The sequence below is a fragment of the Schistocerca nitens genome, chromosome 2, assembly GCF_023898315.1.
Source record: "Schistocerca nitens isolate TAMUIC-IGC-003100 chromosome 2, iqSchNite1.1, whole genome shotgun sequence".
NCBI classification, from domain to species: domain Eukaryota; kingdom Metazoa; phylum Arthropoda; class Insecta; order Orthoptera; family Acrididae; genus Schistocerca; species Schistocerca nitens.
This window is the reverse complement of record NC_064615.1, coordinates 1099556819-1099572866: the sequence shown is the minus strand read 5'-3', so window position 1 is coordinate 1099572866 and position 16048 is coordinate 1099556819. Positions and strand designations below refer to the sequence as shown.

Below are 16048 nucleotides of genomic sequence, written 5' to 3'. Positions count from 1 at the left end.
ATTGTCCCAGGAAGGGGAAACTTTATTGACACATTCCTGGGGTCAGATACATCACATGATCACACTGACAGAACCACAGGCACATAGACACAGGCAACAGAGCATGCACAATGTCGGCACTAGTACAGTGTATATCCACCTTTCGCAGCAATGCAGGCTGCTATTCTCCCATGGAGACGATCGTAGAGATGCTGGATGTAGTCCTGTGGAACGGCTTGCCATGCCATTTCCACCTGGCGCCTCAGTTGGACCAGCGTTCGTGCTGGACGTGCAGACCGCGTGAGACGACGCTTCATCCAGTCCCAAACATGCTCAATGGGGGACAGATCCGGAGATCTTGCTGGCCAGGGTAGTTGACGTACACCTTCTAGAGCACGTTGGGTGGCACGGGATACATGCGGACGTGCATTGTCCTGTTGGAACAGCAAGTTCCCTTGCCGGTCTAGGAATGGTAGAACCATGGGTTCGATGACGGTTTGGATGTACCGTGCACTATTCAGTGTCCCCTCGACGATCACCAGTGGTGTACGGCCAGTGTAGGAGATCGCTCCCCACACCATGATGCCGGGTGTTGGCCCTGTGTGCCTCGGTCGTATGCAGTCCTGATTGTGGCGCTCACCTGCACGGCGCCAAACACGCATACGACCATCAATGGCACCAAGGCAGAAGCGACTCTCATCGCTGAAGACGACACGTCTCCATTCGTCCCTCCATTCACGCCTGTCGCGACACCACTGGAGGCGGGCTGCACGATGTTGGGGCGTGAGCGGAAGACGGCCTAACGGTGTGCGGGACCGTAGCCCAGCTTCATGGAGACGGTTGCGAATGGTCCTCGCCGATACCCCAGGAGCAACAGTGTCCCTAATTTGCTGGGAAGTGGCGGTGTGGTCCCCTACGGCACTGCGTAGGATCCTACGGTCTTGGCGTGCATCCGTGCGTCGCTGCGGTCCGGTCCCAGGTCGACGGGCACGTGCACCTTCCGCCGACCACTGGCGACAACATCGATGTACTGTGGAGACCTCACGCCCCACGTGTTGAGCAATTCGGCGGTACGTCCACCCGGCCTCCCGCATGCCCACTATACGCCCTCGCTCAAAGTCCGTCAACTGCACATACGGTTCACGTCCACGCTGTCGCGGCATGCTACCAGTGTTAAAGACTGCGATGGAGCTCCGTATGCCACGGCAAACTGGCTGACACTGACGGCGGCGGTGCACAAATGCTGCGCAGCTAGCGCCATTCGACGGCCAACACCGCGGTTCCTGGTGTGTCCGCTGTGCCGTGCGTGTGATCATTGCTTGTACAGCCCTCTCGCAGTGTCCGGAGCAAGTATGGTGGGTCTGACACACCGGTGTCAATGTGTTCTTTTTTCCATTTCCAGGAGTGTAGTTGTAAATACGGTTCTCGGACTTACCGCCGAATTTTATAATTATATCTCTACTAAATTTCGCCATTAAAACGGTCCAGCATCGCCATGTCGTCTAGCAATTCTTTTTAAAGTTTCAGGAACCCGGCGCACGAGTAAACATTGGTTCTCACTGACACGGAATAATCTCTAAACGCTCAGAGTCGTCCACCTCCGCGTAAGCGTCGACTGCATCACACTCCCGTATATCGTATTTAGAACAGACAGAATTAGTCAAAAAAAAGGTTACAACTTTGTAAAGGAGCCTTTGTTCCTCCTGAAGGTCCAAGGTATGTCCATGCCAAATTTCATCGAAATCGGTTGAGTGTGGAAACATAACAGACAGACTTACTTTCCCACCTATAATATTAGTATGGAAGAGTATGGATGTTCGCTAATTGAGGTTTCCTGTAGTTTATAAACATGGAGTTTAAATAAAATTTTAGAAAATGTTCGTGTTAACGCGATTCAAACCAATGACGCTGGGCATACGACAACAGGCAACTGCACTCGAAATCGCTGCGAAATCTTCGGATCTTAAAAGGTGACTTCTTGGAGCAATTTTGTTGCTAGTGCAGGATTTTGTGCACGAACTGACGTCTCAGTTACTGTATGTCCGACAAAAGTTCGATGTGATACATGTCAGGGGGGTACGGGTGGCCAATCATTCGCTCGAATTCTTTATAATGTTCTTATAACGAATCGCAAACAATTGTGCCCTGGTGACATGGTTCATAGTCGTCCATAAAAACTCCATCTCTGGGAACATGCAGCCCATGAATGGCTGCAAATGGTCTCCAAGTAGCCGAACATAACCATTTCCAGTCTATGATAGCTTCAGTTGGACCAGACGACCCAATGTATTCCATGTAAATGCAGCCGACACCATTATGGAGCCGCCACCAACTTGCACAGTGCCTTGTTGACAACTTGTGTCCCTGGATTCGTGGCGTCTGTGCGACACTTGAACCCTACCATCAGCACTTACCAACTGAAATCTGGACTCATCTCACAAGGCCATGATTTTCAAGTCGTAGAGGGTCCAACCGTTGTTAAAAGCTGGACATTATGATTCTGCCTTGTGCATAAACAAACTCTGAGTCTGAGATACTATTATCGCGAGTAGTCGCGAGCTAACAGTTGTCAAGGGGAGTCGGAAGTAGTCGGACGAAGAGTGCGGTAGAGAAACCGCGCGACATGAGAGGTCACAGCCTGCCGTGACCGTGCTAGGAGTGCCGGAGGAGACTTTGGTATTAATCGAGGATTTTTTGGTTGTTTGCCTTTTTGCTGCTCGTAGTTGTTGGTTGCTTGCGCACTGGAGAGATTTTGTGGAATTCCCGCTTCAAGGGGGGGGGGGCGTTGGGTCGTTTGGGGGATGAGACCAGACAGCGAGGTCATCGGTGTCATCGGAGTAGGGAAGGACGGGGAAGGAAGTCTGTCGTGCCCTTTCAAAGGAACCATCCTGGCATTTGCCTGGAGCGATTTAGGGAAATCACGGAAAACCATGTAAGTAGGCAGTTTAGGTTTTTATGTTGGTAACGCCACGTAGCGCTCTGTATGAAAATCACTGACTGTGCTGTGTGCAGTCTGTGGCTGGTTGCCATTGTTGGAATATTCGCTATTGTAGTGTTGGGCAGTTAGATGTGAACAGCGCGTAGCGTTGCGCAGTTGGAGGTGAGCCGCCGGCAATGGTGGATGTGGAGAGAAAGATGCTTGCGTTTTGAGAACGGACGATCTGGACGTGTGTCCGCCAGAAAAAGGAAATTTGTAAAGATGGATGTCATGAATGATGACTTTTGAACACTATTAAGGTAAATACATTGTTTGTTCTCCATCAAAATCTTTCATTTGCTAACTATGCCTATCAGTAGTTAGAATCTTTCATTTAGCTGGCAGTATTGACGCTCGCTGTATTGCAGTAGTTCGAGTAACGAAGATTTTTGTGAGGTAAGTGATTCATGAAAGGTATAGGTTATTGTTAGTCAGGGCCATTCTTTTGTGGGGATTATTGAAAGTCAGATTGCGTTGCGCTAAAAATATTGTGTGTCAGTTTAGTGATGATCAGAATAAGTAAAGAGAGAAATGTCTGAGTACGTTCAGTTTTGCTCGGCTGTTTGAAATTAAACAACGTAAGAGGTTTACCAGCACAGTCATTCAAAATTTTCTAAGACGACGTTTCTTCCTAAATCATGATGGTCAGACGCGGGATTGAACCGTCGTCCTCCCGAATGCGAGTCCAGTGTGCTAGCCACTACGCCACCTCGCTCAGTAGCGCTTTTGTCAGTGTGTGTGAATACCCTCAGAGCAATATTCGTATCCTTGCTGTGGCCAGAAACGTGTTTATTCAGCATAGACATTGTGGGATGATTAAAAGTGTGTAAAGCCTGTCAGCATTTAAATCATCGATTTTCTGGATATAGAAAATTAAAAGTTTTTATTGATTTCTTTCATTTTTCATTATATCGTTTAAGATTAGTTGATTAAACCCCTCCTAATCATTTAATTTCTGTGTATAAAAGTATGGCAGTGATTGTTGCAATTAATCCATGCATTGCACTCGGCACGGATCGCAGTATTGCTTTTTTGAAATATTTTAGCATATTGCTGATCACGCAGTTCCAGCGGCAAGACGAGGTAAGTAGTCTTTCGTAGAGGAGTATTGCAGAACAGTTGTTAGGATATGTTAGGCGATATTTTAAATCTCGCTGTCAGAAGGCTGAGAATTGATTCCTTTATAATTCGTGGGAGGAGTAATCAATTTTCTGTTCCTATTTCTGTTTCTTCAGTCTGATTTCCATTATTGTCAGAGACGGAACGTCACACACATATTTCTGTACATGTCATAAAATAATTACGAGCCCGTTTCGTTGTGGTCACGAGCCGAGGAGAGGCGTTGCAGGTGATATCACGCTGTTTGCAAAGGCACTCGCGTCGGTCGTCTGCAGCCGTAGCCCATTAACGTCCAACACTGGTTTCTGCTGTTATTTTTACGCACTACTGCTTGTCTGTTACCACTATCAACTGTATGCACACGCCTTGCTCTCCGTTGCGTTGTCCGTGGTGAGAGGAAACGCCCGAAATTTCCTACTCTCGGCACCCTCTTGAAACTGTGGAATACTGAATTCTCCAACGATTTCCGAAACTGAATGTCCACACGTCTTGCTCTAACGATCATTCCGCGTTCAAAGTCCGTTAATTCCCTTCGTGGGGCCATAATCGCATAGGATACCTTTCACACGAATCACCTGAATACAAATGGCAGCTCTGTTGCTGTTTTTTTCCTTTCTTTATTGTGATTTCATTCCCCTGCCCCATATGGACAGGGGAGGGCTGTCAGCGGCACAATCCGCCGCTCTTCAGCGGAGTGACTTGACAGCTAATACAAGAAGAAAATGTTACATATAAGGTGATAAAAAAGGAGGACATAAAACGGAGTAAGGGGAGATAATGGAGGTAAAAATACACTGACATGGAGAAATTCATGGGGGGACAATTAAAAAAGTTCACATAAAGTTAAAAAACACAGTTGGCGATTCGTAGAACACAAAAAAAAGACACTGAAGTCACATGCACAGGTTAAAAGTTGGCCACAGTATTAAAAACACTCCAGAACACACTTTAAACCCAATTGGAATACACACGACGAAGAATAAAACTCCCAGGTCGGACCTGCCGAGGGAGAGGCCCGCAGGAGACAGGTGGGGCAGGAGATGAAGAAGGAAGACAAGGCGGGAGGGAGTGCAGAGACACTGAAGGGGAGCACAGGAGAGGGAGGGGGAGTAGGAGGGGAAAGCCACTCAGGAGAAGGGAGGGGGAGGAGAGTTTGCCCTGAGGAGGAGGCATGAGGAAGGTGGGGTTAGAGTTGGTAGGAAGGGCGAAGCTCACCATCTGGGAGGGGTGCAGCTCCCCCAGTGCACTAGCCTTTTACACATCGGGTATGCGCTACTGCCGCCATCTGTATGTGGGCAGATAGCTATCCCGTGACTTTTGTCACCTCAGTGTATGAAAAAATGGAGGAGGGTGGAGAAATTCATTACGTGTGTCCCTTCTGTGTCATCGAGCCGTTCATACACTGCAATCCGCGCCTTCCGGCTGCACTCCAGACCGATTTGGTATGAGAGTGTTATGTTAGACGGGTCACCTACGAGAACCAGATGCAACGGACGTAGGTGAAGAAATTGGTGTGCATACCGTATTCTGAAAAGAAGTAGTAGCGTCCCGGTGGCTACGTTATCGAATCCGTACGTCGCGAGCGGCTTGTGCAGAACCGCGATTGCTCCCACACTGACGTAGGAGTGACGCGGATGCTGCAGCGGCTGAGCTTAGGCCCGCCGTCTCGGCTACGGGCTGCTGACTCGCCGGCGTGGCGCCGCCAACTGCAGTCGCCCGCCTCCCGTTCAGCCGCTCCGCCACAGAGACAAACCCAGGACCCGCCGCCATGAGGGACCTCTCCAGCGCCAGCGGCCGTAGCAACACTGAACTACCAGCAGAAAGGGACGCTCCCTACGTGAGTAACACTACTGTCATTTCCGTACCACATTCGTCTGTTTCTGTAGGCCAAGAAAGTGTTTTTGACTACTGAACAACATACAAATGACATCGCTTTAAAGAAGCAGTACCAAGTGCCGTACTCAACAACATACAAATGACATCGCTTTAAAGAATGTGATACAGCAGTACCAAGTGCCGTAAACACGTACACAAATTAATGTTGCTATCCGTAGGTAACATAAACAAAGTATGCTTCTGTAAGTTTGGGGGAGAATCAGCTTTCTGTGTGGAATTATGCATGCCTCGATATAAATTCATTACCAAAGACTAGCTTCTCAGTCTTCCACCTCCGTAAAATTTGCACGAAATATTTAGCTCCTACTCATTAAAGCATCGAACTCCCATGTATAAAACAACTTCCGAGCTCTAATTATATTGCAAATCAGTTAAAGTGCTAACTGTCTGACATTAAGCGAGCAAATGATACAGAAATCAAATGGCTCTGAGCACTATGGGACTTAACGTCTGAGGTCATCAGTCCCCTAGAACTTAGAACTAATTAAACCTAACTAACCTAATGACATCATACACATCCATGCCCGAGACAGGATTCGAACCTGCGACCGTAGCGGTCACGCGGTTCCAGGCTGTGTCGCCTAGAATTGCTCGGCGACTCCGGCCGGCACAAATGATGCATATAACAGAATTTAGTCGTCAGTAATATATTATCCTTCACTATTTACAAAAGTCTGCCAACGCTGGGGTTGCTTTTCGATTCCGCCACTGTAGAAATCACGTGGTTTTGAGGCGAAGAACTGTAAGGAGAGCATTTTCATCCGGTAAACAAATCCCTTGTAGGCTGCTGGATAGAGAGCGGAAACGTGAATATCTGAGGGCGCAAGATCAGGTGAACGAGGTGAATGCGGAATGACTTCCCAACCCAACTCCTGTGTAGTGTTTTTTGTTAGTCTAGCAGAACGCGGCCGTGCGTTATCGTGAAGTGGCAATACTTCACGCAGTCTCCTTGGCCGTTGTTCTTGAACAGCGTCTGCAAGACGTTTCACTTGTTGACAATAAATGTCAACAGTGACACTTACACCTCGGGGAAGCTATTGATGTTATACCACACCGTTGCTGTTCCACCACATGCGTAACATTAAATTTTGTGAATGCGAGCAGTTCTTTGTACGGGGAGTTGCCGCTTTGTTTCGGCGCAAACATCCCTTTTTTTTCTTTATGTAAGCAGTAAGACGCCATTTCGCTTCACAAGTAACGATACAGGATATGAATGCTCGCTGTTCTTCGCGAGCCAATTGATGACGAGCAAGCGAAGATACATACACTATGTGATCAAAAGTATCAGGACACTCGCAAAACATACGTTTTTCATATTAGGGGCAATTTGCTGCCACCTACTGCCAGATACTCCATATCAGCGACCTCACTAGTCATTAGACATCGTGAGAGAGCAGAATGAGGCGCTCCGCGGAACTCACGTACTTCGAACGTCGTCAGGTGATTGAGTGTCACTTGTGTCATACGTCTGTACGCGAGATTTCCACATTCCTAAACATCCCTAGGTCCACTGTTTCCGATGTGATAGTGAGGTGGAAACGGGAAGGGACACGTACAGATCGACCTCGTCTGACAGAGACCGTCGACAGTTGCAGACGGTCGTAATATACACTCCTGGAAATGGAAAAAAGAACACATTGACACCGGTGTGTCAGACCCACCATACTTGCTCCGGACACGGCGAGAGGGCTGTACAAGCAATGATCACACGCACGGCACAGCGGACACACCAGGAACCGCGGTGTTGGCCGTCGAATGGCGCTAGCTACGCAGCATTTGTGCACCGCCGCCGTCAGTGTCAGCCAGTTTGCCGTGGCATACGGAGCTCCATCGCAGTCTTTAACACTGGTAGCATGCCGCGACAGCGTGGACGTGAATCGTATGTGCAGTTGACGGACTTTGAGCGAGGGCGTATAGTGGGCATGCGGGAGGCCGGGTGGACGTACCGCCGAATTGCTCAACACGTGGGGCGTGAGGTCTCCACAGTACATCGATGTTGTCGCCAGTGGTCGGCGGAAGGTGCACATGCCCGTCGACCTGGGACCGGACCGCAGCGACGCAAGGATGCACGCCAAGACCGTAGGATCCTACACAGTGCCGTAGGGGACCGCACCGCCACTTCCCAGCAAATTAGGGACACTGTTGCTCCTGGGGTATCGGCGAGGACCATTCGCAACCGTCTCCATGAAGCTGGGCTACGGTCCCGCACACCGTTAGGCCGTCTTCCGCTCACGCCCCAACATCGTGCAGCCCGCCTCCAGTGGTGTCGCGACAGGCGTGAATGGAGGGACGAATGGAGACGTGTCGTCTTCAGCGATGAGAGTCGCTTCTGCCTTGGTGCCAATGATGGTCGTATGCGTGTTTGGCGCCGTGCAGGTGAGCGCCACAATCAGGACTGCATACGACCGAGGCACACAGGGCCAACACCCGGCATCATGGTGTGGGGAGCGATCTCCTACACTGGCCGTACACCACTGCTGATCGTCGAGGAGACACTGAATAGTGCACGGTACATCCAAACCGTCATCGGACCCATCGTTCTACCATTCCTAGACCGGCAAGGGAACTTGCTGTTCCAACAGGACAATGCACGTCCGCATGTATCCCGTGCCACCCAACGTGCTCTAGAAGGTGTAAGTCAACTACCCTGGCCAGCAAGATCTCCGGATCTGTCCCCCATTGAGCATGTTTGGGACTGGATGAAGCGTCGTCTCACGCGGTCTGCACGTCCAGCACGAACGCTGGTCCAACTGAGGCGCCAGGTGGAAATGGCATGGCAAGCCGTTCCACAGGACTACATCCAGCATCTCTACGATCGTCTCCATGGGAGAATAGCAGCCTGCATTGCTGCGAAAGGTGGATATACACTGTACTAGTGCCGACATTGTGCATGCTCTGTTGCCTGTGTCTATGTGCCTGTGGTTCTGTAAGTGTGATCATGTGATGTATCTGACCCCAGGAATGTGTCAATAAAGTTTCCCCTTCCTGGGACAATGAATTCACGGTGTTCTTATTTCAATTTCCAGGAGTGTATAATAAGCAGACGTCTATCCAGACCATCACACAGCAATTCCAAACTGCATCAGGATTAACTGTAACTATTCTGACAGTTAGGCGGGAGGTAAGAAATCCTGGATTTCATGGTCGAGTGGCTGTTCATAAGCCACTCATCACGCCGTTAAATGCCAAACGACGCTTCGCTTGGTGTAAGGAGAGTAAACATAAAAAGTAGCAAATGAAACACCACGCATAACTAAGGCAAAGAGCGAATCTGCCTACACGAAAAGTAAACAGATCTTTGGAGAAAAGAGAAGCACTTGCTTGTGTATTAAGTGTGCAGACGGCAGACAAATATTATGCAAACAAGAGTGGACAAGAAAGTGGAATGAGTGTGTAGAAGGGCAGTAAAAGGGAAATGAACCTGAAGAGAATATTACGCAAAGGGAAGAGGAAGTAGGTAAACAGGAAATAAAGTATTACAAGAAGAATTTGATAGAGCACTGAAAAACCTAAGTCGAAAAAAGACCTCTTGAGTAGGTGACACACTCTCAGAATAATCCAGGTCCGTGAGCCAGCCATGACAAAACTTGGTAAGCAAGATGCACGAGTCACGACATACCCCCAGACTTCAAGAACAATGTAATAATTCCTTTTCCAAAGAAGGCAGGTGGTGACTGGTGTGAATATTACCAAACAATCAGTTTAATAAGCTGCGGTTGCAAAATACTGCCTCAAATTATTTACAGAAGAATGGTAAAACTGACAGAAGCCTATCTCGGAGAAGATGACTTTGGGTTCTGTTCCGGAATAATGTAAGAAGCTGCGACTTATCTTTCAAGATAGGCTGAATAAAGGCGAACTTCCATTTATAGCGGCCCAAATGTTGCCAACGCTGTTTCGCGTACACAGCCGACGTTTCACTGGGGAGCGCATACACACCTTCCATACAGTCTCAACTTCTCCCTATGCGATTTCCATATTTTTCGGACCCTGAAGAAAGAGATTCGTGACGTCGATTTGCTTCGGACGAAAAGGTGCACGCCTGGGTGCAATCACAGCTCCGTTTTTCCAAGAGGGCACTGACCATTTTGTCTCACAGTTGGATAAATGTATTAACGGTTACGATGGCTAATTTTGAAAAAATAAACGACTTACTTTTCTCCACCTGATTTGTTTTCATTTGATTATCCCTTGGATAAATGTATTAACAGTTATGGTGGTTACTTTCGAAAAAATAAAAGACTTATTTTTCTCCAAATGTTTTGTTTTCATTTCATTGTCCCTTACAGATTTCGAAAAAGTTTTTGACAATATTGAGTGGAATATGCTCTTTGAAATTCTGAATGTAGCAGGGATAAAATAAGGGAGCGAAAAGTTATCTACAACTTGTATACAAATCAGACTGCTGTTAAAAGTATAGACGGCAATGAGACGGAAGCACTAGTTAAGAAGGGAATAAGATGGGATTGTAGAGTATTCCCTTTGTTATTCAATCTGTACAATGAGCAAGCATTAAGGAAGCCCAGGACAAATTTGGCAGAAGTTTAACATACAAAGAAGAAATAAAAATTGAAGTTCGCCAATGACATTCTAGTTCTGTCAAAGACGCAAAGGATTTGGAACATCTGTTGGACGGAATCAATAAGGAATGTATAATATCTCGAATATACATTATAGGATGAAATCAACAAAAGTAACTAGATTATAATCGACTTAAATCAATAGATGGTGAGGGGACTAGATTAGTAAATCAGACACTGAAACTAGATGTCTTATGCTGTTTGAGCATAAAATAACTGACCGCAACCGAAGTATCGAGGATATTTTGATCATTTGCTTAATAACATAAAAAGTCAACAGGTAGCGAAGCAAGTTTTCACTCTAATTTAAAATCATTTCCCCTGGACAATTCCTATTCCATCGACGGGCCGGCCGAAGTGGCCGTGCGGTTAAAGGCGCTGTAGTCTGGAACCGCAGGACCGCTACGGTCGCAGGTTCGAATCCTGCCTCGGGCATGGATGTTTGTGATGTCCTTAGGTTAGTTAGGTTTAACTAGTTCTAAGTTCTAGGGGACTAATAACCTCAGCAGTTGAGTCCCATAGTGCTCAGAGCCATTTTTTTTATTCCATCGACGAATTTGTACTTACGAACTGGTAGCCGGTAAAAAAAAATAAAAATAAAATAAAATTGTAGTTTTTGAGGTGTACCCATATCATTTCGATAAAGGAATCGTTCAAATTATCTATGGGACGTGTAAATAACTAATTATAAAGTGGAGGTTGGCTTTAGTATGTAAAGAGTTTCTGAGGAAGAAAAATTTGCTAATGCGGAATACGAATTTAAGTTTAGGCTATCTTATAGGAAGGAATTTGTCTGGAGTGTACGCTTGTGAAAGTGAAACGTGGACCATAAACAGTTCAGACAAGAAGAGAATAAAAGCTTTTGTAATGCGGTGTTACAGCTGAAGATTGGATGGATAGATGCGAAACTGATGAGGAGGCACTGACTCGAACTGGGCAGCAAAAATATTTGGCACAATTGGACTAAAAGAAGGGTTCAATTGATAGGACACATCCCAAGGGATCAAGGAATAGTCAGTTTGCTAATTGGAGGAAGACTAGGCGTAAAAATTGCAGTGGAAGATCAAGGCTCTTCTACAGTAAGTATTTTCAAATGGGTGGATGTGGCAGTAATTATTCATAGTTGAAGAGGCCTGATATGTTGTGACCAGACGAACTGTGGGTTCTTTTATCGCTCTGAGTCAGGCTCATGAAAGCAGAACACATGAAATATTTTTTCACTCTATTACATAAATGAATAAAAGATTTACTTCTCTCTGACACAGTTCTACGAGGTGCGACAATAAATCAATGAGACTGATGTTGCTTACCGTTTTAGTCAAGTTTAGTGTTGTCTTCTTCAAAGTAGCCTAGTTCCCTTCTGATTGCACACACTTTTTCCAGCGCTTCTGCCATTGATGGTAACATTTCTGGAACTCGTCTTCTGTAATATCCTCCAAGACCCTCGTCACAGCTTTTTGGACATCTTGTGTTGTTGTAAAATGGTGCCCCTTGACCGCCGTTTTGACTCTTGGAAATAGAAAAAAGTCGCACAGAGCGATATCTGGTGAATAAGGTGGCTGTGATAGCACTGAAATTTGTTTTGAGGTTAAAAATTGCTGTACTGACAGAGCAGTATGAGATGGAGCGTTATCGAGAAGCAGAATTCAATTATCAGCAATGTTGGTACGGACACGAAGAACTCTTTCACGAAGTCTTTCTAAAATTTCTTTGCAGTAAAATTGGTTAACTGTTTGTCCAGGAGGCACCCACTCTTTATGAACAATTCCCTTGGGATCAAAGAATCACACAAGCATGCATTTCAGTTTTGACTTTGACATGCGAGCTTTTTTTGAGCACCATTGAGAACTTTGGCGTTTTGTCTCTGGATCGTACTGAAAAAACCAACTTTCATCACCAGTGATAACACGGCTCAACAGTTCTGCATTGATTTCCGTTTGCTCTAACAGATCGGCTGCCACATTTTTCCGTGTTTCTCGCTGTTGTGGTGTGAGATTTTTGTGGACCATTTTTGCACAAATCTTTCTCATGCCAAGATCTTCAGTTAATATTAGACGAACCGTTTCTCGATTGATGTTCAGTTCTTCTGCAATCATTTTCACGGATAATCTTCGATCAGATCGTACGAGTTCACGCAGCCTGGCCAAGTTGACATCTGTCCGTGAGGTTGATGGTCGTCCACTGCGGTATTCATCTTCAACATTCGTTCTGCCTTCACTAAACATTTTATGCCAACGAAAAACTTGAGTTCTTGACATAACCTTATCTCCAAAAGCCTTCTGAAGGTTAGCGTAAGTTTTCGTCGCGTTTTCATCCAGTTTAACGCAAAAAGAAATGGCATACCGTTGCGCAATATTATGCGGTTCCATTTCCGTGACGAGAGACACAAACACGTGTTAACTTATTACAGCACAACTCACGACTGAGCAGTTGCATCGATGTGTCACTTGGACTAGAAGCAGCGTATAGACCAAGGTCAAAGGTATTGTGCCTGCGCAAGCCTGCATGGTTGCCACATCTTGCAAAGAAAATCAGTCTCATTGCTTTATTGTCGCACCTCGAACACCATAGGATTGCTTGGAAATTTACACTGTCACTCGTTATGAAAGCATTACTTGATGCAGTAACTAACTGTTCTCTTAAGGTTCAATGTTCGACATTTACGTCAGCACAAGTTGACCTGAAACTTCAACAATTCATTGTTCCTATACAAAAATGTTGACCTCTGTAGCTGAGATCACAAGCTGGGGCTCAGTTCTTGTATGCTCGCACTATATTGGCCTCAGTGGAAATGCACTGCTATGCTGAGAGCCTTCTGTAGCGCTTCCCATTGGTTGTTGCGAGCCGTCGCTAATGTCTGTGGCACCGATTCGCTTTGCCGACTTTGGTGTGGCACCGCGACCTCTGGACGGTACCACAGAATCAAACCATGGTTTGGACTGAACACCAAACAACACAAGGCAACCACTGAAGCAACTGAAGACCTCGGCTGAAAACAGTGTTAAGGGATGGTCTATGAGAAACAACAGAGTTATTACATGTAAAACATGATAAGTGATGTGCAATAGTTCCACGATGAAACAAGAACTGGCCGCTCTATCTCTAATTTCAGATTCTCACTAATGGCAACTTTGTCATGATGTCTGCCCTTAAACAGTTGTGGCTCCTAGTAGTAGTAATGTGCTTTGTTTTTGCTCCAGGAATATGCTTTTAAGGGATGAATTGGACAAATACGAGGATGATGAGGATAGCTACGACTCAGACAAAGACCCTGAACATGTTCTGGAACGCAAACTGGGTAGATGCGAATAATTCTATAAGCAAATGTACTATTTTAACTTGTCCCTTACCATCGTTTTTGTGAATTTACGTGACAGGTGTGATGGCAGAAATGTTAAGCAACATTCTTAATATTGTAGATTGCTGTTTGACGTTGTTATACTTCTTTATTTCTAAACGTTATAACGCAAATCTTAGTACCATAACCAGAAATAATTCGGACCTGTTAAATTCGTACTTTTGAGAGTTTTCACAGTAATGTTTCGTTACCTTACCCAGCGAGTAAACAGTGGTAATTCAATGGCAGCCCAGTTTGTAAGTAAACAATGTTAAGTACGTGTTGAGATTTTTTTAAGAATAAAATTTTGGAGAGAATTTATGTTTTCATAAACTTGTCTCTACTCTAGAAATATTTGAAAACAATGGTTTCTTTCAATAACAATAGATATACTTGAAATGTCTTAAATGTAGACAGCGGCCGTTGTGACCGAGCGGTTCTAGGGACTTCAGTCTGGAACAGGGCGACCGCTACGGTCGCAGGTTCGAATCCTGCCTCAGGCATGGATGTGTGTAATGTCCTTAGGTTAGTTAGGTTTAAGTAGTTCTAAGTTCTAGGGGACTGATGACCTCAGATGTTAAGTCCCATAGTGCTCAGAGCCTTTTGAACCATTTCTTAAATGTAGATTTTGTTGAAACTTTACTGTGTAATTACTCAAACCAAACAACTTGTCCCTTTCCATTGTTTACAGCCAAGGTCTTCGATTATGAAATTATACAAAACAATAGCCTTACCGACACTGGCATATGAAATGAAAAAAAATAACTTATTCAAATACCTGCAATGACGTACCAACGAAAAGGTACGGATACAACAAGATTTGGCTGATAATGGGACGAAAAAAATTATAATTACTGATCTACTTACATCAGGGTTAACATACAATGCGACGACTGAGCATATGTTGGGCAGGACATGCCTAAAACAAAATCTATGATTGATGATGATAGTGATGTTGACGAAACGTAGATGGTCATCTAAAAGGCGAGAACTAGGAAATAACTTCAGTTCTATCTCAAAATGAGAAACTGTAACATTTTTGAAATATTTTGGAATACCTATAAAGCATACTACTTCTGGAAATAACGTAAGAGCAGAATCAAGCACGAAATGTGAACTAGAATGAGAGTCGTCATATACGCTCAGTATTGGAGCTGCAGTAAAAATAAAAAGCAGTAAAAATAAAAATACGGTCCTTTCCAGTTCAAACTGACAACAGAACAAATGTCATTACCCCGGAATGTTATTAATAAAAATCTCTGGATTGTCATTCATACTTTCTGAATTTCGACATTTCCTTAACTTTATTTTATGCCTTATACTTCAAGTTTGTAATCGTTGTGTGACGTACTAGGGGTAGCGATAAAATCTTAAGTATAATTTTGATAAAACAAAGGTTACTTTATTAATTTTTGGTTGTTTGAAATTACATTTTCCCAGTGCTGGAACACAAATTCCTGCTCCACAGTAATCTAGCAGTACAGCTATTTCACTTCGTTCCAGGACTGCAAATGAGTATCTACTAAGAAAAAAATAATTACGAGGGACAAACGAAGTCTTATGAGTACCCCCACCCCTCGCAGGTGGTGATATCTCTCGACTTTTTTCTCTGTGTCTCTATCTTTAAAATCAGAAATGTCAAATCCGAGATTTGTTCGAACGTTTTAGTCAGCGGTATGATTAAAGACCGAACTAGTTCCTTAGCATGGAACTCCATCACTTTTGTTTTGGCACGAGTCATTATGCAATTACACTCTTTTGCAATGACAAAGAAAACAACATTTAGAGCGCGTAATACCAATAAAGCCACGTTGTATAACGTATCAGAAGAAACTGAGATACGCAGTTATCTGCGTTTCGGACTGTCGTAGAAACCGCGAAAGTCATTGCAGAGTGGTACACGGCCGGGGTATAGATCGGAAATCAGTTGTCAGTTGATTCTCAAATGACTTGCAGTTTCCCACTCACTGACTCCATTCGCTTCATTTCAGTGCATTTAATTCATCTCGTATGCGTTTCTTGTACTAGAACTAGGCATGGTCCTCGGCCACATTTCTTTAATTTTTTTTTCCGGTGGTGCTGCGAGACTGAATCTATCGTTGTGGTGATCGGAAACATACATGAAAACATGAATGGCAACGAAAATTTGTGTCTGGCTAG

At 45.1% G+C, this 16048-nt stretch overlaps 1 protein-coding gene across 1 annotated transcript in view; it reads left to right on the top strand.

The window, feature by feature from the left end:
• The first annotated feature begins 5843 nt into the window (after window positions 1-5843).
• Window positions 5844-16048, top strand: part of LOC126235571 (lens fiber major intrinsic protein-like) — a 124458-nt gene continuing 114253 nt past the window's right edge. Inside the window, exon 1 of the mRNA XM_049944288.1 lies at window positions 5844-5916. Coding sequence (XP_049800245.1) covers window positions 5844-5916 — 73 coding nt within the window. The remainder of the gene's footprint in view (window positions 5917-16048) is intronic.